We start from the raw sequence: 23958 nt of genomic DNA on the forward strand, positions 1-23958 counted from the left end.
TGCAGTTGCAACATTTCAGAAGACAGGGAGCCGTGCGTGAACACGAGAACTTGGCTGGAACGGCTCCACCGATTTATTATAATCATACGCACGATCCGGTTCATAAAACGTTTGGTTGCTGGCCCTATAAAACAAGAACACAACAAGGTACGGATATATATGGACTTGCATTCACGTTTAAGTTGGGTGTAAAAGTTTCACTTTGCTAGCTAGCGACTAAGGCTAGCTAACAACTTGTGTTAACTAGTCTTTTACTGTCTATGGTCTCGTACCGTCTATGCTAGCAATTTAGCACACCTAGCTCGCTAGCCCATGTACTGCTGCAGGATCCGCATGCAAACAACCAAGTCATAGCTATTAATCGTGACTGTGTTGCTAATATTACTTTAGCCAGCAAGCGAATTGACTGGATAAGCTAATGTGCGTGTTTGACTTTGTTACAACGTATAAATGTAATTCTTGGAAAGTAGCAATGAGCGAAATAAGTTTGTGAGCTAATGTTGACGTTAGCTGTTTTGTAACAGTTAACGTAAACCCTTGTTAGCTAAGGAAGTTGTAAATAGATCTAAGCACAAGTTGATGGCGTTATTCAAAAATCACGCCATGTTTCGAATAGTTACGTTCAAATAATGATAGTTTCTCCAAAGTTCTTTAGTGAGAAAACTTGTTCGCTTAATGGAATGCAACGTTTACATGATGAGGCCATGTTTGGCCCGGCAAATCTTCATTGACTCGAGCCATGAACTCGTGGCCTAACGTTAACGTTGCTAGCCGACATTCATGTTGTTCCGTTAGCATTCGACCTGGATTGTGTAATAGCCGACGATAGATCACCAGAAAGCTAATATACCTCGAGTTAGTTTTCGGTGACTTTTGAAAACTCCTTCATGCTTTTCAAATCTGTTTGCCTCCCACTGTTCTGGACAAACCAGTTTTAGCAAAGTCTGTTGGCTAACTTTTCTGGCTAACTAGCTAATTGGCTAACGGTCACACCAAGCCTTTAGCCTACACATTGCTCTCCCAAAGCTAGCCCAGCTAATGGCTAAATCGCATGGTCTTGGTCTTGACTTTTGTAATCGATACTGAGCGTTTCTGTGTCTCAATTTAGTGACTTCATTCAGTGATGCCTCAAGTTAATGATCTTTTAGTGTCTGTATTTATTGTTTGTTATTGTCTCACGAGTCTAGATGAACATTGTCAACGTTAAGGTCGCGGCAGGTAGCCGGCTGGCCCGGTGGGGGTAGGGGGGGCGGATTAGGCACGCTAAGCCGGGTCACTGAGAGATTTTGTTACTGGTGTATGGAGCACACATGACCTCGTTTCCCCCTCGATCCGATTCGCCGGTCTGGCCCCGAAGCCGGCAGACTGGCGATATTGTACGAGATCGCCGAATGTTGCAGAGTTTGTGTGTCCTGGTCAAACTTTAGTGTCACAGCTCCTGGTTCGCGGGCGAGCCTCTGCATCTAGCGTCGCGATGTGCCCAGGCTGTGCATGCGTAGCCATGTGCGTTGCTGTCACTGCGTAGCTAGAAAAGCGGACACAACACAGGGCCCCTGACTAACTTTTTTCACGAGGAGCACAGTGGCGCGCAACTGGGAATGTTGGGGGCGCAACTAGAACATTTAGGGGCACACGCCGTAAATCAACATGCTAACCAAATATTCACATTTCCACTGTATTACTCATGCATACTTTCAGGCATGGAATTTCATAATTTTAGGGGCAAGGCCACTTGGCCTTCAGTTGGGCATATTTTGGTGGGGGCACAAAGGCCAAAGTTAACTATACAGTAGGCTACATAACAATGATGAGTTTTATATATATAGTCTATTCACATCAGTAGACTTGCATCACTGTACGAAACAGTACAAAAACATAAAACATGACATATTACATAGAACTGTAAATCATAGAACTAATTTAGATATTTACAGATATCTAGGATATTTTTAACATTTATTTTCTATTTGGCCTGTTAGGAAATCATGTAGGCCTATTGAACAATTTAAGCACAGTTCAGCTTTAAGAAACTCAAATAGCCTATGCATGCTTAGGATTTTGTGATCATTAAGGTTACTCTGACAAACTCTTAGGCAGCTGTATATCCTCTGATTTTAATATTTTCGGATATCTGTTATGAAATCATGTATTGACATGACAATTTAAATATACTGTGAAACCTAAAGCCCAAAGTTGGAGACATGCATGTACACATTGCTGCAAATTTAAAACTGGATTACTCCTTGACCTTTGTGTTCGGTAAGGTCTGCTGTTTATTCTGATATATGGGTTGTCATGTATTTGAGGGGTCCCACCTTTTGAAGGTTTTAGAATATCTATAAAAGCATAGATTTTAAGAAACATATTTAAGTTTCTATAACACTAAAATATAACACAACATTTTGTGAAGAGATGAATGGGTATGGAGATGGGCACAAAATGTAATATGACTAATTAAAGTTACCTTTCTTGCGAACCGTTTACCACAACAACTAGCAGCTAACATCGTTTAAAAGCTGAAAAAAAGCTCTTTTGTGTGATGTGATACATGTGATGAGTAGGCTACTTTGCGAGTAGGTCAGTAAAGAATGGGTGAATTTAGAGGCACTTGCTTTCTCCAGTGCGTAAAAGACTAAATTAATTTGCGCTGTGAATGCTAAGCTTAATTTGACAGGCCATAGGCTAAATAAAAATCGCTAGTTGGACGCAAAGCATAATATTGAAAAAAGGGGGCACCAAGGCCACAGTGCCCTTCAGAGGGGCATCACGGCCAACGCAAGGGGCCATGGCATGGCCGTCCGGCCGCCGTGAAATTCCCACCCTGCACACTTTGATAATAGATGCAGATATTACTATGTGCGGTTTCAAATTCAGTGTCACATTTTATTGTACACTTTTTTTAACATGTCACTGCATACTCTCCTTGAGGCTAAGATTGTGTTAAACTAGTGTATTGGGTTTAAACTGTGAAGTGCCTGCACTGTCTGCAAACTTTGTGTTCCCCACAGTTCTAGGGTAGCGACTGCAACATTCGCGTTTCATGGAGTTTGTCTCCTTACAGTAGCCTACCTCAACCAGCTGAATTCTCGCAGCCAGTCTTCCTCGCAAATGGTGGGTTCGGGCTTTTTTCACCACATTAACCTCTGACTCTGAATCATCATCCAACTGTGACACCGTAGACTCTGGTACTAGCACACTAGCCGCAGCTTGGAAGAACGAGTCAATAGTTTGCTTGCTCAATGTTCAGACGCACGTAGCAGGTTGTGATACCTGTCTCCTTCCCACGGACGTTTACGCACGCTCGATTATCTCTAGGACCCTCGTCCTCCACACATTAGCCACTTAGAGGCCATTCCCTATCCTCCTCACTCATTGGCCTGCCACAGATGACAGATTTATTGGCGCGCCCCTTCCACGTTCAACAGGGGAAGAAAAAAAACCTGACCCATTTTCTGGCCGCACATGTGTGACTGGACGTAAAATTCAGTTGCACACTCTTAAATTTTGGTCGCAAAATGCCACCATTTTGGTCGCAGTCTGGAGTCCTGATAGCAGTTGGCTAGTAGCCGAACGCTGTAGTGGCCAAGGGCTCTTTGCTGCTGTTCCACATGTCCTAATTTCTCTTCGCCGAATAATACGGTCACGATATGCGGTTTGCTAGTAGCAGGACGCAGCAGTGACCTAACAGTACTTGGGCTTCTACTTGTCTACGTTTCATTGCATTTTCTTCTCAGAATAACACCGGCACTTTTTAGTATCTGTGGACAAATTGAGTATTTTGAGCTCTGTGTGAATGGAATAGTTTAGAATGCAGCACTCCAGCAGCCGGTGTTTGTATGTGTGCACCACAAAATGTTTTTAGAATGCTGTACTGACATGTTTCCCCCCTGTGTGTGTGTGTGTGTGTGTGTGTGCAGGATGGAATGGCAGCCAGATGAACAGGGCCTCCAGCAGGTCTTGCAGCTCTTGAAAGACTCCCAGTCCCCAAACACAGCCACACAAAGAGCAGTGCAACAAGTATCCTCCCCCTAACGTGTTTGTGTGTGTGTGTGTGTGAGAGAGAGAGAGCAAGAACCAAGTATCCTCCCCCTAACGTGTGTGTGTGAGAGTGAGCAAGAACGCAAGGTAGTCCTTCTCGCTCCACATGAAGCTCCCTCCACACAGGGCTGGATTAACCATTAGGGCAACTGGGCACTTACGCATAGAGCGACCGCATTCAATTTGTTAATGTATAGATTGCAGTGTAATGCAGACAAGGCTTACATGCTATGAATATGACACACGTTTTGACCAGCGAAGCTAAAGGTGAATATATTACTGGATCAGCAGGTGAAGACGGCATGCTCGCATGGCCAGACTCACTAACTGTAAAGCACAACCATTAGGTTACAGCAGCTTTCAGAACCACTGATGGGCTGCTTAGAAAGACTTTAGTTTCTAGATGATAGCCCACACACACACAAAATTGATTTCTGTCAATGAAACATCTTATCAGTGCAGATTTATTTATGGGTATCCTCATTTATTATGATGTCCAAGTTGTTAGTGTTTGTGTCACGCATGCAGTGTGTGGTATGGATGTCCAATTAGCTGCCAGAATTAAAAAAAATGTCCTTGAGGAGAAGCCCCCGATTTTGTGTAGTCTACAATTCCATCCATTAGGCTACCACATTTCAGCTTGTAGGCTAGTTGATCAACATTTTGCCTCTTTTTCAACAGTTTTCAAACTTTCAAAATGGTAGGCTAATCCATGAGAAAAAACCAACACCAAAACATACGTATCTGTAGCCTGTTAGATTGAGGGTTTATACGCTATAAAGACTGTGTCCTTCGCGAGAGTGAGCTTGTTGGCTTTTTGTTGGCTGTGTGTCAATGATTTAGTGTGTGTGTGTGTGTGATGCCCGCTTTGTGTATATGTATGAATATGGGTGTGGCAGAGTGTGTGTGTTTGTATTGGTGTTGGTTCTTTCCTCAACTGGACACTTAGAAACTAGAACAACTGAACCAGTTTCCGGACTTCAACAACTACCTGATCTTCGTGCTCACCAGACTTAAAACTGAAGGTAGGGCACCTCCTATATATACACACACACACACACACTGGAGTTCTCAGGGGCAGGAATGACTGTCTGGCACTGTCTTAAACTGGATCTCTCTCTCTCTCTCTCTCTCTCTCTCAGATGAGCCCACTCGTTCTCTGAGTGGTCTGATCCTAAAGAATAATGTGAAGGCCCACTACCAGAACTTCCCTCCTGCCGTGGCCGACTTCATCAAGCAGGAATGTCTCAACAGCATCGGGGACCCCTCCCCCCTCATCCGCGCCACCATCGGTGAGACACACACACCCATTTATATATATATATATACATATACACACACACACACACACACACACACACACCCACCCACCCATATATATATATATACACACACCCACATATACATACATACATACATACATACAGACACACACACACACACACCCCACCCACATATATACACACACACCCACCCACATATATATACACACACACACATATACATGCCATGCGCACACCGGTATTGGTAGCACACACTCGGTTTGACCGAGTGGTGATATGATTGTGTGTGTGTGTGTCTCTGGAGATGATGTAGAAATCACTGCTGACTGTTAGTGATGGTTGTAGTATTCATACTGGCTGATCCAGAGTCCCTTCACTACTCTGTGTGTGTGTGTGTGGGGGGTGCATTGCTTGTGGGCTGCTGTGTGTTGTCAGTGAAAGGACAGGAATACACTCAACAAATGCACAACTGACTATCTTTCCTCCTCGTCTCCCTCCCTCCCTCCCTCCATCCACCCCCCACTCTCTCTCCCTCCATCTCTGTGTGGTCCAGGCATCCTGATCACCACCATCGCATCCAAAGGGGAGCTGCAGACGTGGCCTGAGCTGCTGCCTCAGCTCTGCACCCTGCTCAACTCTGAGGACTATAACACCTGCGAGGTACACCTGTGTGTGTGTGTGTGTGTGCGTGCGCGTGTGTGTGTAGCTCTGCACCCTGCTCAACTCTGAGGACTACAACACCTGCGAGGTACACCTGTGTGTGTGGGTAAATGCATTTTAATTGGCCACTTGCTTTGGCGGTGACGACAACTTCCTTCCTTGACTGTCTGTGATGCTTGAAGTATTCATACTGTCTGATCCTGGCCTTTCACACACGACTCATTCTCACCTTGTTGGAAAAGGCTTTGATGAGGTCATTAAAAATCTCTCTCTCTCTCTCTCTCTCTCTCTCTCTCTCTCTCTCTCTCTCTCTCTCTCTCTCTCTCTCTCTCTCTCTCTCTCTCTCTCTCTCTCTCTCTCTCTCTCTCTCTCTCTCTCTCTCTCTCCCTCTCTCTCCCAGGGTTAAGTTTGGGCTGCAGAAGATCTGTGAGGACTCTTCTGAGCTGCTGGACAGTGATGCCCTCAACCGGCCGCTCAACATCATGATTCCCAAGTTCCTACAGTTCTTCAAGCACTGCAGCCCCAAGATCAGGTGTGTGTGATGCGATCAACTGACTGCTCAATATCATGATCCCTAACTTCCAAGATTGTGTGTGAAAGTCCTGTAACAGTTGTGGAGGTGATGACCGTGTCCTCAGTGTGTGCGTGCGCGTCTCCCTTTCCTTTCTAACGTGTGTTTGTTTGTTGGTCTCTTTCCCTCTCAGGTCTCATGCCATTGCCTGTGTGAATCAGTTCATCATTGGCAGAGCACAGGCTCTGATGGACAACATTGACACCTTCATAGAGGTGAGAGAACACACACACACAGTGGAGTGTGGAGCCTTGTTTCTCTGGAGATGATGTAGAAATCACTGCTGACTTTTAATGATAGTTTAGTATTCATACTGGCTGATCCAGAGACACCGTCAGTGTCTGTCTGTCTCTGTCTGTGTCAGTGTCTGTCTGTGTCCGTGTCCGTGTCAGTGTGTGTGCGTTAACACTGTGGTAAGTCCTATAATGTCGTTGTCCCCCTCTGTGCAGAGCCTGTTTGCGCTGGCCACAGACGAGGACTCGGAGGTCAGGAAGAACGTGTGTCGGGCGCTTGTCATGCTGCTGGAGGTCCGCATCGACCGCCTCATACCGCACATGCACAGCATCATCCAGGTGAGCCAGCCAATCAGCACCCTCCTCACTGCCCTGCACATGGGCCAATCAGCACCCTCCTCACTACCCTGCTCCTGCATGTAGGCCAATCGGCACCCTCCTCACTACCCTGCGCCTGCATGTAGGCCAATCAGCACCCTTCTCACTGCCCTGTGCCTGCACACGGGCCAATTAGCACCCTCCTTACTGCCCTGCGCTTGCACATTGGCCAATCAGCATGCCCCTTACTGCACATTGGCCAATAATGGGTCTATCCATTTGTATCGGAAATCCCCCGCCCGAGTTGGAAAGTGTAGATCTCGTGATGTTTCACAGACACGCCCCCTTTAGGTCATCACCGAGACACGCCCCTTTAGGTCGGGGCTCCTGAGTGTGCGCCAAGCTGAATGTACGAGTTGAAAACAAAGATGGCTGCCCCCATAATTCCTGAAGTTGAGATGTATTTGTACTGTGTTGGTCGATTTAATGTCGATTTTTAAATGCTCATACACTGCTTTAATCCGGTCACCAATTTATGCATTGCCCAGTCTTGCTCTGTGTGCAATAGAAAAGTAACATTTGTTTTCGAACTGGTTTGCTAAAGAGGCTAATGTAGCTAACAATAACAAGCCTGCTACGGCTAGCCGACTACTGCTAGCCGACCGCCCCTCATGGCTCGAAAAAAACACGATAGCGCACGCACATCACTTGTTGAAATTAAAATTGTAAGTGTGATGAATCTGGAATATGAATGCAAGTGTAAATCATCCCGTAGCTTGTTTAGATGAGCCACAGGCTCCTGGCCAGGCAATTATGTCACGTTCGCGCATACAACTCTAGCAGTGCGAGCCAAACTGATAGCGGCATGAGCACGGCCCTTACTGCGCTGCTCTTCCACGTCAGCCAACACACATGCCCAGTAGTGAGGGTGTTTTGTAATGCAATCACTTCACAAGTGTGTTTTGTACAACATCCCTGTAATGGAATGCAATCAGAAACGGTCAAAAATGTAACGCTTGGGCTTGAAACTGGTAAAAAAAACAACCAAAAGCAGGGTTTCCGCAGGGTTTCCGCAGGGTCTCCGCAGGGTTTCCGCAGGGTTTCCGCAGGGTCTTCTAAAGTCATAATCAGATATGAATTGAAGGCCTGAAAAAGGCTTAAATACATTCCGATGTTCCGCACTAGGTCTTAAGTAAGTGTGTGTGTGTGTGTGTTCAGTACATGCTGCAGCGTACCCAGGACCCTGATGAGAACGTGTCGCTGGAGGCGTGTGAGTTCTGGCTCACGCTGGCGGAACAGCCCATCTGCAAAGACGCGCTCGCAGGACACCTCGCGCAGTAAGTAGTGTGTGTGTGTGTGTGTGTGTGTTTGTGTGTGTGTTGATGTGCTCTCTGTACACTTAGTGCTGTGTGTGTGTTGATGTGCTCTCTGTACACCTAGTGCTGTGTGTGTGTGTGTTTTGTGTGGTGTGTGTGTGTGTGTGTGTGTGTGTGTGTGAGAAGGTGCTCTCTGGACACCTGGTGCAGTGAGGTGTGTGTGTGAGTGTGAGAAGGTGCTCTCTGTACACCTAGTGCTGTGTGTGTGTGTGTGGATGTGCTCTCTGTACACCTAGTGCTGTGTGTGTGTGTCTCTGGAGATGATGTAGAACTCACTGAGCTGAGACTATCACTGATGGTTTTAGTATTCATACTGCCTGATCCAGAGACCCTGCTCTACTGTGTGTGTGTATGTGGGGGGGGTGTGATTGGGACTGTAGTGAAAAATATGTACACCATGTAGTGTATGCATGTATGGATCTATATGTATCTCTTAACGTATGGATCTGTATTGTTCTATATCTGTGTATGGTGTCTTATGATGGTGCGCTGCGTAGTTGCTTGAACACACATGGCCCCTGTGTGTGGGTCTGTAGCCGAGACGGTGTGTGTGTGTGTGTGAAGCTGACCGTTGTGTCCCCTCTCCAGACTAACGCCCATACTGGTCAACGGTATGAAGTATTCGGAGATCGACATCATCTTACTCAAGGTTTGTGTGTGTCCTGTTGTGGAGATGACTGATTGATTGTTTTGTCCTGAGTGTCTGTGATGTGCTAAATGTATTATAGGGATCGACCGATATGTTTTTTTCAGGGCCGATACCGATATCAATTATTACCAAAACAGGAGGCCGATAACCGATATGTAAAACCGATATGTCAGTTGTCAAAAAGGGGGGTAGATAGTAAAGGCGATATGCTGCAAAAAATTCACTCAAAAGCATTTAATTATGCAAACTTTTCTTTTGATATACAATTGTCTCTCAACTTGCATCACATGTAAATCCTGTGTAGGATATTAATCCAAGAACTGAGTGATGGCAATTATTTTCATAGACTAGGCCTACACAATGGGCTATGTGCTTGTTAAGGGACCTGTCACAAAGAGGATGCTTTGCCATCGTGTGTGTGAGTGCACGAGAGAGGGAGAGGAAGAGGTGCATGCGTGATGGCAAGTGTTACGGTTGAATACATTACATTACATTTGGCTGACGCTTTTTTAACCAAAGCGACTAACAACATGGTAAACAGTAAGTTTTAGAACAATTCTCACAATTTTAGGACAGTTTAAAAAAACACATTAGAGTACAGTAAGAATAAGTGCGTCGGTGAGTGCTGTATTTTAACAGTTACTTGTCAGTTTAAAACGGCTGGTGAGTGCTAGGATCAGTAAGACTTGTTGTAAGTGTTTGCTATGAGAGTAGATGTTCTCTAAAGAGCTGGGTCTTCAGGAGTTTTTTTGAAAGTGGAAAAGGATGTCCCTGCCCTTGTAGGAACTGGCAGTGTGTTCCACCTTGAGGAACAACAGATGAGAAAAGTTTGGATTGGCTTGAGCGCACCGGGGTGGTAGAGCTAGAGCGTCGTTAGTCTGAGGGAGCGAGCGGTCTGGAGGTAGTGTAAGTCTGTATGAGGGCATTCAAGTAGGTGGGAGCAGAACCGGAGACTACTTTGTAGGCAAGCATTAGAGACTTGAATTTGATGCATAGTTTAACAAAACCATTTTAAAAATAGTTCTTAGACTATTTAAGCATGCAGTTTGTGTCCATGTGTAGGCTACACTTTGGTGAGCCTAAAAAGCATGTTAATAGCCAGCTCAGGCCGCGATTTAGGCTAACCTACTTCAGGTCGAATTAAATTACGGGCTGGCCCTGGGTGCCTGTAGCCTAGTCTTTTTCTGACAGTCCGTTTCAAAAAGGAGCAACTAGACTTTTTGACGTTCGCTATCGCATATTTAGGACTTGTCTACTATGTAGGTCTAAGGGAAAACGTCAGCCGAGGTGTCCCGTCCAATAATTGTGAATAACGAGGCAGAGGCAAAGAACTCCTGACGCGCAGCACCCGAGTTTCTAGGCTAACTAGTAGCCTAGGCTAAACTCACTAACGTGCATCAATCGGGAATTCGCTAAAATGGAAGTGGGTGCTTTTACTTATTGATCCGGATCAAAGAGACAATGCGCCCAAAGTGGTGGTGTTTTTGTAACTTCAGTGTAGATGATTGTGATTCATTGCAACTTCAGCAATGTAAGGTACCTTCCTTACCTGCCGAAAAAATAGCTCCGTACAGCTGAAGCCCATCTACACTCTGCCTCAGTGAGAATCCTAAACTTTCTCTGTGTTCAGTCTTCGATCCTGATTGGTTTGCATTAAGTGTTAACTAACAAATCAGGCGGTGTAGTGGGCGGGACAATGCTCGACCACAGAGTAGCAAATGCAGGGAGGAGAGACACTTTTCAGACAAAGTAAGCGGATTTAAGTTCTTTATCCATTTCAGTATCGGCTTATCGGTGGAAAAAATGACCGATACCGATTATTATAAAAATGCTAAATATCGGCCCTAATAATCGGCCAGGCCAATAATTGGTCGACCCCTAATGTATTAGCTGCTGATCCAATACTTGGGGGGGGGGGCTGATGTGTTTCTGTTCTTAATTAGAATTCTATCACATTGCAGCCACCATGCTGAAGTGGAGGAGGACGAGGTGGTGTGTGTGTGTGTGTGTGTGTGTTTCTGTGTTTCTGTTCTCGATGAAAACGTTGTTCCCTCTCTGCTGTGTCAGGGCGACGTGGAGGAGGATGAGGCCGTACCGGACAGCGAGCAGGACATCAAGCCTCGTTTCCACAAGTCCCGCACGGTCACTCTGCAGCACGAGGGGGGGGAGGGAGAGGAGGGAGAGGACATCGACGAGGACGACGACGACGATGACGACACACTCTCCGACTGGAACCTACGTTAGTCTCACACACGCACACATGCACAAGTAATGACGCTCCAAATGGAACCTACGTTAGTCACACACACACGCACAAGTAATGACACTCTCCAAATGGAACCTACGTGAGTCTCGCACACACACACTGACCAATCATTTCTCCCTTTAGCTGTAAACTGTGTGTGTGGAGATAAATAGGTAAATGTGTTTTAATTGGCCAGTTGCTTTGGATGTGACGACAAACTTCCTTCCTTGAGTGTCCGTGATGCTTGAAGTATTCATACTGTCTGATCCTGGGCTTTCACACACCACTTGTGTTAACCTTGGTGGAGAAGGCTTTGACGAAGTCATTAAAAACTTCTCTCTCCGTGGGCAGGGAAGTGTTCTGCGGCCGCTCTGGACGTTCTGGCTAACGTGTTCCGTGACGACCTGTTGCCCCACCTGCTGCCCCTGCTGAAGGGCCTGCTGTTCCACCCCGACTGGGTCATCAAGGAGTCCGGCATCCTGGTGCTCGGCGCCATCGCAGAGGGTGAGGACACACGCATACACGCGCACGCACACACCTCTTACTGAACTGTGGTGTATTTGAGTGGGGTAGATGATTAGCGTCGTGTGTGTGGCTGTCTGGCTTTGGCTGTTAATCTGGCTTGACCAAATGTGTGCCAAATGTTTTTTTTTTAGAGGACATTATTTGTGTGTGTGTGTGTGTGTGTGTGTGTGTTTTTGGGAAATTATTTGTCTGTGTGTGTTGACCCAGTTCAGATCCCTAGCGTGACTAAGATCCTCCACCTGTTGTCTGACACGCACACACACCCCTACTATGAACATTTTGTTTAAAGTCTCTTTGCCATTAGTGATGTATACACAAGAAAGCTGACTGATTCCTACCCCAACATGGATACACAAAAAGTAGTGTCCTTAAAGAGCAAATAAAAACCTGATCCGCCATCTGTGGGATAAAAAGTAGGGTGGGGCCATGTCCCCTTAATTGCCATTTGGCGATGTGTACTGTAAAACATCGCGATGAACGGTAATGCCGATTTGTAAACACTAATTACCATATGTCTATACAGAAATAAATGTATCATTTTCTACACAAAATGACACAACAGTGGACAGCTAAGAGACACGGGCTACCAAAGTTGTGTACAAGACCTGCTCCAGTGAAATCCTCGTAAAAGATGGACAGACAACCAATCTGAACACTTGCGTGTGCACCAACCAGCAGAATATTCCACATGGCCAGCCTTCGCTGGGCCTAGCAAACAAGCTACATAGGATTACAATAGCGGTCACTCCTCTAAAATCTTCAGTAGGCTAATCTGTAGGCTAGCAACCTCATGGGCTACACATGCCATTCCACGTTCTTATCGGCCGACTAGAGGAGTGGAAGTGAAAGTGAGAGGCTGCGATTGCACAGTCCAGGCGGCCGGATGGTGCAGCAAACGACTTGTACAAATAACGCATCCCGATGTCCACTCCGCTGCTGTCTGGGGCTTTTGCCAAATGACATACAAGCCTTACAGTGAAAGATAAGTATATATACTCTTTTGATCCCGTGAGGGGAAATTTGGTCTCTGCATTTATCTCAATCCGTGAATTAGTGAAACACATTCAGCGCACAGTGAGATGGAGATGTTCTGGTCCTATAACTAATGAAAGATTGTGTCTTTTAACGTGGTGGAGAAGAACGCATTTGGCGCTTCAGTGCTGTAGCCTCGGAAAAATATTACAGCTGTATGTGACAATCAGCAAGAATTTCCTCTGGTCATAATAATAATTATTCATTAGGACTATTTTCTGCTAAAGCATTACTTATTTTAAATTCAATGTATGTTGTAGTGCAAGACTTAAGTCAAAAACAACCGTAGACAGTGTTTGCTGTATGCAGGACATAAGATGCTGCTGGTCACTCACCCTCTCGTCTCCTCTCTAGGCAGCTGGTCACTCACTCTCCTCTCCTGTCGTCTCCAGGCTGTATGCAGGGTATGATCGCGTACCTGCCCGAGCTGATCCCCCACCTGGTGCAGTGCCTGTCGGATAAGAAGGCACTGGTGCGCTCCATCGCCTGCTGGACGCTGAGCCGCTACGCCCACTGGGTGGTCAGCCAGCCGCCCGACCAGTACCTGAAGCCCCTAATGACCGAGCTGCTCAAACGCATCCTCGACGGCAACAAGAGGGTGCAGGAGGCCGCCTGCAGGTGTGTGTGGGTGTGTCTGTGTGCGTGTGTCTGTGTGTGCGTGCTTGTGTCTGTGTCTGTGTGCTAGCAGGTCTGTGTGTCGCAATTATCAGGCCTGTAAAAATGCCTGTGTGTCTGTGTGTGTGTGTGCTCAAACGCATCCTCGACGGCAACAAGAGGGTGCAGGAGGCCGTGTGTTTGTGTTGTGGAGATGATGACAACATTGTAATGTGACTTGATAATGCTGTACATATTATCTACTGGTCCACCACTGGGGTGCTTCATAACTCATGCCTCATAAGCTCATAACTCTCTCTCTCTCTCTCTCTCTCTCCCCCCCCCCTCTCTCAGTGCGTTTGCTACGCTGGAGGAGGAAGCCTGCACGGAGCTGGTTCCCTATCTGGCCTTCATCCTGGACACACTGGTCTTCGCCTTCAGCAAGTACCAGCACAAGAACCTGCTCATCCTCTACGACGCCATAGGAACCCTTGCAGATTCCGTCGGACATCACCTTAACCAGCCGGTACACGCGCACACACACACACACCCTCGTCATTGGAACCCTCGCAGACACAGTCGGACATCACCTCAACCAGCTGGGACATGCGCACACACCCCCTCTACGACGCCATAGGGACACTCACAGACTCAGTTGGACATCACTTTGTGCACACACACACTCTCACACACTCACTCTTCTGTTTCAGGAGTACATCCAGAAGCTGATGCCCCCCCTCATTCAGAAATGGAACGAGCTGAAGGACGAGGACAAGGACCTTTTCCCCCTGCTAGAGGTGAGCACCTGTGTGTGTGTGTGTGTGTGTGTCTGTGTGCATGTCTGTCTTCCCCCAGCTAGAGGTGTGTGTGTGTGATAATAAAATGAGGGATCATGTCATTTAATTTCAGGCTATTGCGATACTTTTGTAGTATTGGTGCACCGGGCGACACTAGTCTGGCTGTATCTCTAAACGCGTGTTTCTCTGTGTTGACTCTAGTGTGTGTCTGGGTGCGTCTCTAAATGCGTATCTCTGTGTTGACTCTAGTGTGTGTGTGTGTGTGTCTGGGTGCATCTCTCAGCGTGTATCTCTCTGTGTTGACTCTAGTGTGTGTGTCTGGGTGCGTCTCTAAATGCGTATCTCTGTGTTGACTTTGTAGTGTCTGTCGTCGGTGGCAACAGCGCTGCAGAGTGGATTCCTGCCGTACTGTGAGCCTGTGTACCAACGCTGCGTCACTCTGGTGCAGAAGACCCTCGCTCAGGCCATGGTGAGACACACACACACACACACACGTCAGTCTGGTCCAGAAGAGACTCGCTCAGGCCATGGTGAGACACGCTCGCTCAGGCCATGGCGAGACACTCGCTCGCTCAGGCCATGGTGAGACACACACACACACACGTCACTCTGGTCCAGAAGACTCTCGCTCAGGCCATGGTGAGACACACACACTCTAACCAGACCATGTTACTGGTGCCTGATCTTAGTCACATATGTAATGAGCATTACTAACAGACATTCAAAACCTGAATGTGTGTGTGGACACCAATGCTCTGAGCTTGTGGCTGTTTGTGTCAGAGGGAGTGTGTGCGCACGCACGCACACTCACTCCCTCTGACACACGCGCAATACACTGACCAGAACGAGGTGCTGGATAAGGGCTTCAAGACTGTAGTGTTGGGTCTGTTTATGTTAACCCTTAGAACCCGATTGACGCAAAGTGCGTCAAAAAACACACCCTTTCTTCTCTGTTACATTGCTCCGCGACTGTTCATCACAACGAGATAAAACCTTTATTTTATGACAGAGAAGAAGTGGGGCTTTCCAAAGAGACTACGCACTTGTCTGTAATACGATCAAGTATGAAAAATTAAAAAAAAATCATGAAATTAAATAAAATTGCATCATATTTAAAGTCTATACTTCTCTGCATTCACCTGCGCACCCATTACTCTCGTTTGAATTATTTCATGAACCATTGGATCGCAGATGAAAAGGAGAAACAGGGCTATCCATTGGTACCACGGATATCGATCTTTCTGGCTTATAAAAACAGTGAGTGATTGCAAAATATTAACGTCATGTACACAAACCAACGCTGCACACCCATTACTCGGAGTAATTACTCGCGGTTCCGGGATCGGATATATATGCCAATAATGAGTATGTTAGATGAAAGAGGAGACACATAGCTATCATTTGATACCAAATACATCCTTCTGGGTTATAAAAATGACGAAGTGACCGCAAAATAATAACTTCATATATAGCTGGACTTACCCCCGTTTTTGTCTGTTTTTTTGTGGCAAACTATGTTTATAATCCAACGCTATCCGTGTGTTTTCTCTATGGCAAAACATGTTCATAATCGGTTTGAGATCCTAGCAAATTCTGCATGGCATCCATTCAAGGCTCACATTGCATCCCAATTTGTTCAACAAAGAAACACCCTTTTTTGCCTTTACTTTTGTTCATGGCAATGCAGTAAAAGTTGAGAATCATCATGAGTGCATACACCATAGTTACACATGCTAACAGGCAAACTTGGGTCAAGTCGGGTCAGATCAGTTAGGTGTCACAGATATGGAGCCAGAATGGTAATTTTTTACAAAAAAATGGCATTTATTTCCATAAAATCACACACCACATATTTCTGTAAATGGCTCAGCCCCCAGAGTATCCCTCCAACATGGCAATTATATTGCCCGTTTTCGAGGACAGTCTGCCCTACACACACATGAAATGCATGTAGATATATGAGCTTGCTGTGGTGAGATACAGGTCAAAATATAAATTTTTTTAATATGATTTTTTATATTTTAATTCTTGAAAATCAAAATAAAATCAATGCTAGTACTAATACATGAAATGATGGCAGATCCGGATAGCCTAGACTCTGCTGAAAAAAACAATATATATAATATGTGTGTGGCACTTACAATGACCAGAATAAATCCTTATGAATAAAGGTAGTGAAAATGCCCTAAAAACAGCTTAGGGTTCTAAGGGTTAACCTGTGTGTGTGTGCAGATGTACACTCAGCACCCTGATCAGTACGAGGCGCCGGATAAGGACTTCATGATCGTGGCGTTGGACCTGCTCAGCGGATTGGCCGAGGGCTTGGGAGGACACGTGGAGCAGCTGGTCGCCCGTAGCAACATCATGACCCTGCTCTTCCAGTGCATGCAGGTACGCAGCCAATCAGAATGCTCCAGGGAGCCGCTGGCCAATCAGATCAGCTACTCCTGCTGCTGATTGTATTTGTAACAGTTTGTGTGTGTGTGTGTTTTAGGACAGTATGCCAGAGGTCAGACAGAGCTCTTTTGCGCTGCTTGGAGATCTGACCAAAGCCTGCTTCCCCCATGTCAAGCCCTGCATTGGTGAGTGTGTGTGTGTGTGTGTGGATGTTTGTGCCACTGAAAACAGTGTGTGTGTCTGTGAGAGAAGAGTATTTGTGCCTTGAGCAGTTTTCTATTCTAATTGACAATACTGAAGGATCTACTAGAACTCATGACCCAAAGTGCCATATACTCAAGACTGCATCAGTCTGATTATTTTCTCCCTCTCTCTCCCACCCCCTGTGTATGCCTGTGTGTGTGTCTGTGTGTCTGTCTGTGTGTTTGTGCGCGTGACTGCGTGTGTGTGTGTGTGTGTGTGTGTAGCTGAGTTCATGCCCATCCTGGGCCTCAATCTGAACCCAGAGTTCATCTCTGTGTGTAACAATGCCACGTGGGCCATTGGGGAGATCGCTATGCAGATGGGTAACACACACACACACACCACACACACACACTAAACAGTGAGAACATACATTCTGTACCTCACAGACACACTCTCAGCATCCATCTACCCACCAGTCTACCTACCCCAGAGTCCAGTCCTCTCTTCCTCTCCTCTCTCCCTCTCCCTCTCTCCCTCTCCCTTTCTTTCTCTCTTCCTCTCCCTCTCCTCCTCTCTTCTCCTTCTCCTCCTCTCCCTCTCCTCCTCACTCCTCTCCTCCTCTCCTCTCCTCCTCTCTCCTCTCCTCCTCTCCCTTTCTTTCTCTCCTCCTCTCTCCTCTCCTCCTCTCCTCCTCTCTCCCTCTCCTCCTCTCCCTTTCTTTCTCTCCTCTCCTCCTCTCCCTCTCCTCTCCTTTCTTTCTCTCCTCCTCTCTCCTCTCCTCCTCTCCTCCTCTCTCCCTCTCCTCCTCTCCCTTTCTTTCTCTCCTCTCCTCCTCTCTCCCTCTCCTCTCCCTTTCTTTCTCTCCTCCTCTCCTCCTCTCCTCCTCTCTCCTCTCCTCCTCTCTCCTCTCCTCCTCTTTCCTCTCCTCCTCTCCCTCTCCTCTCCCTCTCCTCCTCTGTTAGTGTGTGAGGTCAAAGCTAAGTTGACTACAGACTAACGTGTGTGTGTGTGTGTGTGTGTGAGGTCAAAGCTAAGTTGACTACAGACTAACGTGTGTGTGAGGTCAAAGCTAAGTTGACTACAGACTAACGTGTGTGTGTGTGTGTGTGTGTGTGTGTGTGTGTGTGTGTGTGTGAGGTCAAAGCTAAGTTGACTACAGACTAACGCGGTGTGTGAGGTCAAAGCTAAGACTCAGACTAACGCAGTGTGTGTGTGTGTGTTCTCTGAACTCTGTGTGTGTGTGTTGAGCTGAGTTATATACATGTCTGAACTGTGTGTGTTGAGCTGAGTTATAGATCTCTGAACTGTGTGTGTTGAGCTGAGTTATATACATGTCTGAACTGTGTGTGTGTTGAGCTGGGTTATATAGATCTCTGAACCTGTGTGTGTGTGTGTGCTGAGCTGAGTTATATACATGTCTGAACTGTGTGTGTTGAGCTGGGTTATATAGATCTCTGAACCCTGTGTGTTGAGCTGAGTTATATACATCTCTGAACTCTGTGTGTGTTGAGCTAAGTTACATAGATCTCTGAACCCTGTGTGTTGAGCTGAGTTATATACATCTCTGAACCCTGTGTGTGTGTTGAGCTGAGTTATATACATCTCTGAACCCTGTGTGTTGAGCTGGAGTTATATACATCTCTGAACTGTGTGTGTTGAGCTAAGTTATATACATCTCTGAACTGTGTGTGTTGAGCTGAGTTATATACATGTCTGAGTGTGTGTGTGTGCTGAGTTACATCTTTTGTCTTTGAACTCTGTGTTGAGCTAAGTTACATAGATCTCTGAACCCTGTGTGTGTGTGTGTGTGTGTGTGTGTGTGTGTTGAGCTGAGTTATATAGATCTCTGAACCCTGTGTGTGTGTTGAGCTGAGTTTTATATAGATCTCTGAACTCTGTGTGTGTGTTGAGCTGAGTTATATAGATCTCTGAACCCTGTGTGTTGAGCTGAGTTATATAGATCTCTGAACCCTGTGTGTGTGTGTGTGTGTGTGTGTGTGTGTGTGTGTGTGTTGAGCTGAGTTATATAGATCTCTGAACTGTGTCTGTGTGTGTGTGTGTGTTGAGCTGAGTTATATAGATCTCTGAACCCTGTGTGTGTGTGTGTGTGTGTGTTGAGCTGAGGTATATAGATCTCTGAACCCCTGTGTGTGTGTGTGTGTGTGTTGAGCTGAGTTATATAGATCTCTGAACTCTGTGTGTGTGTGTTGAGCTGAGTTATATACATCTCTGAACCCTGTGTGTGTGTGTGTTGAGCTGAGTTATATACATCTCTGAACTGTGTGTGTGTTGAGCTGAGTTATATACATCTCTGAACTGTGTGTGTGTGTTGAGCGGAGTTATATACATCTCTGAACTGTGTGTGTGTGTTGAGCTGAGTTGTATATAACTCTGAACTGTGTGTGTGTGTTGAGCTGAGTTATATACATGTCTGAACTGTGTGTGTGTTGAGCTAAGTTATATACATCTCTGAACTCTGTGTGTGTGTGTTCTCTGAACTCTGTGTGTGTTGATTTTGCAGGTGCTCATCCTTGAGGAATATCCGTGACAACGAGGAGAAAGACTCGGCATTCCGCGGAATCTGCATGATGATTGGTGTCAACCCAGGCGGCGTGGTCCAGGTGTGTGTGTGTGTGTAACTGGATCAGGAAGGATGTGGTCTTGGCATGTATTAGAGGTCCAACAATTGGGTGTTGAGTACTTCAATAACGTTGGTTTGTGTGTGTGTGTGCAGGACTTTATCTTCTTCTGCGATGCAGTGGCATCGTGGGTCAGTCCAAAGGATGACTTGAGAGACATGTTCTATAAGGTAAACACTAGCTTAAAATTGTGTGTGTGTGTGTGTGTAATGTAGAACTGGTTTTGTATAGAATTTGAACTTTGTAAAGATGTATATGGATATTTCATAAATGTGTATGCCATGTGACTCGCCTGCAATTCATTGTCTTGGCTTTAAGGACCAGGGCCCTGTAACTCGTAAATCATAATGATCCGGGTGTAACTAACTTTTCGAAAGTCACGCGTAAGATGCGCCGGAACTTAGAACTGTAACTCGAAAGAGAAACAATCGTAAATGTTGTGGTAACTAGGGAATCTGCGTCCACTCCGTTTCTCCCTGACAACGACGGGTGAATTACGCTGCCACTGTTCAAGCTGCTCTTTACGGCTGAGGATAATGAAATAATTGGCCCTGGGGTAGAGAGGAATAAAAACATTTTATTCTCAAGCTGACGAACACGAGATGTTCTACAAAGATTTGGGACGTGAAAACAGAAGAAGTAAACACTTTAAATAGCTGGATGATTAGGAGCAACGAGGACAATCAATGGCAGGAAACAAATGCTTGCTAAAGTAACGAGGCGAAGAGAATGCAAGAGGACATGAATGCAGGCGACAGTCATCGGTAGGTTATCCTAGGTTGTTCACTTACGACAGCATTACGTGTGGTCTGAAGCAGTCGTAATTCTTTTCTTAACTTACGTTACGCCTAGACTTGCGAATCATTTGAGTTACAAGCGTATCTTTTTACGATATGTGTAAGGTCTACAAGCAGCTAACGTGTGCTTTGAGGTACAGGGCTCAGATCGGTGAGAACTCTTCTCTGTGTGTGTGTAGTGTGCATGCGTAGTGTGTGTGTGTGTGTGCATGCGTACACACTCTCTCACTGTCTCTCTCGTGCCAGATTCTGCACGGTTTTAAGGATCAGGTCGGGGAGGAGAATTGGCAGCAGTTCTCAGAGCAGTTTCCACCACTACTGAAGGAGCGGCTGTCCACCTGCTACGGCGTCTAGCACACACTCCAGACACGCGGCACGCCTGAGAGGTAATTACGGCGTCTAACACACACGGCACGCCTGAGAAGTAACTACGGTGTCTAGCACACACACACTCCAGACACACTGAGCCTGAGCGGTAACTGTGTGTGTAGGACATAGTGGCTTTAAATAACTTGTGTGTGTGTGTGTGTTAATTTGTCTGTCTGTCTGAGTGTGTGTGTGTCCATGGTGCAACGTGCTCTAAATAATTGTACTAAAGTGTGTGTGTGTGTGTGTGTTTGCTCCTGTAGGGCCACCTGCAGAAGGATGCTCCTCCATGTCTGTGCTCAGCTTCCCTGACCAAGGGAGAGGGATTGTGACGTCGCCACACACACACACACACACACACACACACACACGTGCGCATACATACATGCATACACGCGCACACACACACATAACCTCTCTCTGATGCGTGTGTGTGTCTGTAAGGGGAGTGGGGAGGGGGGCGGAGTCTTGTTGTAATGACGACACTGGGTTGGGTAAATGACGACATGGGAACGGGCGAGGGCTCCTGATTGGCTCTCAGTTCTCCATATGGGTTAGAGGGGGTGTGGCCTCTGCCAAGGGGTTAAGGTGGGTGGGAGGGCATGCAGGCAATTATCCTTCCAGCCATAGCCACACACACACACACACACACACACACAATGTACTCAGGCGTGTGTGTGTGTCATTCACTAGTCAATAACATGCCGCGCTATTGGCTGGACTGTAGAGCCAAAAATCCTTTAGCGCCCCCCACTGGCGGGCTTTAGGTATTCCACAACCTCAGATGCTCCTACAGGTGTCTTTTCTTTTGGTAAAGGGGAGGGAGGGAGGGCAGCTAGCTCCACTCATCTTTGTGCCGCTCAGTCGCTTGTGGCCCATATCCTGCAGGTAGCCGGTTCCCACCGGGGTCCACTCGGGCCCGGTTCCGGGGTCCACTGCTGTTCGTGACTTCACCCCCACCCCCCATTTCATGTAATCCTCCTGTGGTCAGTGCACATCACTCCTCCAGCCTGCAGGGGGCGATCTAGACTGTTTTCTCTGCAGTCATGCTGTTAGACGCATTGTTAGTCCCCCCACACCACCCCCTGTTGCCTAGGAAACCTGAGACGAGTCCCTTCCCCTTGGCCATGCTGTGGGCGGGGTCCCAGGGAGGAAATGAGCATCGTCATAGCGACTGTTACCGTAGCAATGCACAGGTGATGAGTGGTATCCAAGGGAGACCCAGCCGTGGTTCAGAGCCAAGGTGTGTGTGTGTGTAAGCGCATTTGGGCCTTGGTAGTGGTTGTCCGCAGGTTTAGATCATTCTCCTCCGATGTGATGTGTGTAGCTCTGAGTACTAGTGGGCGGGTAAATGCTGAGGTAGCGTGTGTGTGTGTGTGTCCTGAGAAGATGTGTATTGAATACTTGAGATTGAGCTCTGGGCAGACCTGGTCAGGTCCTCCGTCTGCATGGGGGTCGGACGCCAACACTCTAAACATGGTAGTCACAATGCAAGCCCATACTGTAGTTAACCACAATCAACTCGCTGCTGCTGCTTTTTAAAGATGTATCTATGGACTAAATCATCACAATAAGGCATCAATAAGATGGTTCCAGAATGTTTTGTTTCATTTTTTTATTTGTTTTTTAAAAATGCACTTTTTTTCTCTTTTTAAGGAATTTCAGTTCTCCCCCCGTAGACACATGTAGCCTAGATTCCCAACTAGTCTCCGTTCACACAATTCAGTAGGGAATTGGGATAATAGAACCGTTTAGGGAATCTCTTTCCGAAATTTAGACAGTATCCAACACGGAGACGAGATGTTCTCCAGGATGGCTTCAGGGTTCCTCACCCTCGTGTTCTAGTAATGAGCAACCTTAACTCCTGACTGCATCTGGTTTGTTCATCTGTGAAGCAAACACAAAGAACAAATATTGTCCTAAAAGAACTGATGTTCCTTAGTAGAACGTTGAGGTTCTAGGAGAGGATCTGGTGCCAAGGAGTGTGCTGGAGCACCACAGTGCTGGGGCCTCTAGAACAGGCGAGGTGCGGTTCTAGGAGTGTGGGTGAGGACATGAGGGTGCTGTTGGGCTTAGACTAGTCCTGCTCTGGGAAAGATGGGTGGGGTCAGAGTTTACTTGGAGGTCAGATGGTGTCCACTTCTACGCCTGCTTCTCCATCTCCGTTTTTGAGATCCGCTTCCGCTGTGGCTCTTCCACTCTCTGTTTTGGTAAACCAGTTCAGAGGCTCTGCAGCTAATCCAGTTCAGAGGCTCTGCAGCTAATCCAGTTCAGAGGCTCTGCAGGTAAACCAGTTCAGAGGCTCTGCAGCAGCCCCCCGACCCAATCTCTGGACGGCCCCCGACCCGATCTCTGTGTGCCGGACGGTGCACATCATACGGATGGGTGCCACACCAAGGGCTTCTCATGAAGGCTGCAGTTGGGCTATCTGGCCTCTAGGGGCCGTCGTACTTCACACTTTAGTTTAGCTGCCGCTGCTCACTGGAGCTGGATAGTGGACACTTGACTCTCTTTTTGTGGTTAGTTGCTGTTTGAGCGCCACTCTTCCTCCTGGTGGCTTCAGGCGAGGGGTTGCCCCTGTAGACCACGTGCTACACTTTTCTAGGCAGCTTTCATGTTCAGGACAACACCAGGTGGGTGGCGGCAGGTGTGGGAGGGGAGACATCTCGTCTAAGGGCTGTTTGATTACCTGTGGGGATTCAGGAAACCCTTAGAGTGGGAGTGGGGGGGGGGGGAGGGATAGAGCTGGTAGCATCGTGCATCTCTCTCTCATTACTGTTGAAGACGTGACTCCCCCAACACAACCAGGAGAGCTTGCACCTCATGAAATATGAAATGAGATTTTTGTTTTCCTTCCTTACATGTTGATGATTTTTTTTCTCCCCCTTTTAAAAGCGAAATGCAGAAAATGTTTATTTTTCATTTTTTCTTTGTTAAATTTACTTTTTTTTTAACGTTTTATTTATGTTTTTTGCTTTATTGTTTTCACAGTGTTTTATATTTTTATTTTGTGCAGCCGTGCACAAATTTTTTTTAGACTTTAAAAGTTTTATTTTCCACTAATGTTCTTTTTATTTTAAAGAATTTGTTTTGTTTTCGTTGTTTTATAGCGGATCTTATTGTTTAGCTGTGCGCAGATGGGAGCCGGGGGCTTGGTGCAGAACCTTGACAGCGGGGATCGCCACCCAAACACTTCAGTTTCTTCCTGTTTAATTACACCCCCAGTCTGACAGATGCATTCTGTGTTATTTT

The 23958-nt window shown here is 46.6% G+C and overlaps 1 protein-coding gene and 5 non-coding genes across 6 annotated transcripts; all 6 read left to right on the forward strand.

The window, feature by feature from the left end:
- On the forward strand, nt 1-23432 carry LOC125287176 (transportin-2-like). Its single transcript, XM_048232736.1, is given in 23 exon segments — nt 1-147; nt 3918-4017; nt 4988-5063; nt 5181-5330; nt 5875-5981; nt 6389-6513; nt 6686-6767; nt 7002-7124; nt 8322-8440; nt 9068-9128; nt 11196-11367; nt 11725-11877; nt 13323-13548; nt 13879-14050; nt 14235-14321; nt 14683-14790; nt 16554-16712; nt 16816-16903; nt 17186-17470; nt 19425-19525; nt 19639-19713; nt 20587-20726; nt 20970-23432. Coding segments are annotated over 21 exon segments (2676 nt in total). The 5' UTR covers nt 1-147; nt 3918; the 3' UTR covers nt 20695-20726; nt 20970-23432.
- Nucleotides 5620-5687, forward strand: LOC125288071. Its single transcript, XR_007192441.1, has one exon. It is a non-coding gene; the product is annotated as a small nucleolar RNA SNORD41 (small nucleolar RNA).
- LOC125288076 lies at nt 6116-6184 on the forward strand. Its single transcript, XR_007192445.1, has one exon. It is a non-coding gene; the product is annotated as a small nucleolar RNA SNORD41 (small nucleolar RNA).
- Nucleotides 6812-6878, forward strand: LOC125288072. Its single transcript, XR_007192442.1, has one exon. It is a non-coding gene; the product is annotated as a small nucleolar RNA SNORD41 (small nucleolar RNA).
- LOC125288075 lies at nt 8734-8805 on the forward strand. Its single transcript, XR_007192444.1, has one exon. It is a non-coding gene; the product is annotated as a small nucleolar RNA SNORD41 (small nucleolar RNA).
- Nucleotides 11575-11644, forward strand: LOC125288073. Its single transcript, XR_007192443.1, has one exon. It is a non-coding gene; the product is annotated as a small nucleolar RNA SNORD41 (small nucleolar RNA).
- Nucleotides 23433-23958: the final 526 nt, after the last annotated feature.

This window comes from Alosa alosa, chromosome 22 (genome assembly GCF_017589495.1).
Source record: "Alosa alosa isolate M-15738 ecotype Scorff River chromosome 22, AALO_Geno_1.1, whole genome shotgun sequence".
Taxonomy (NCBI): domain Eukaryota; kingdom Metazoa; phylum Chordata; class Actinopteri; order Clupeiformes; family Clupeidae; genus Alosa; species Alosa alosa.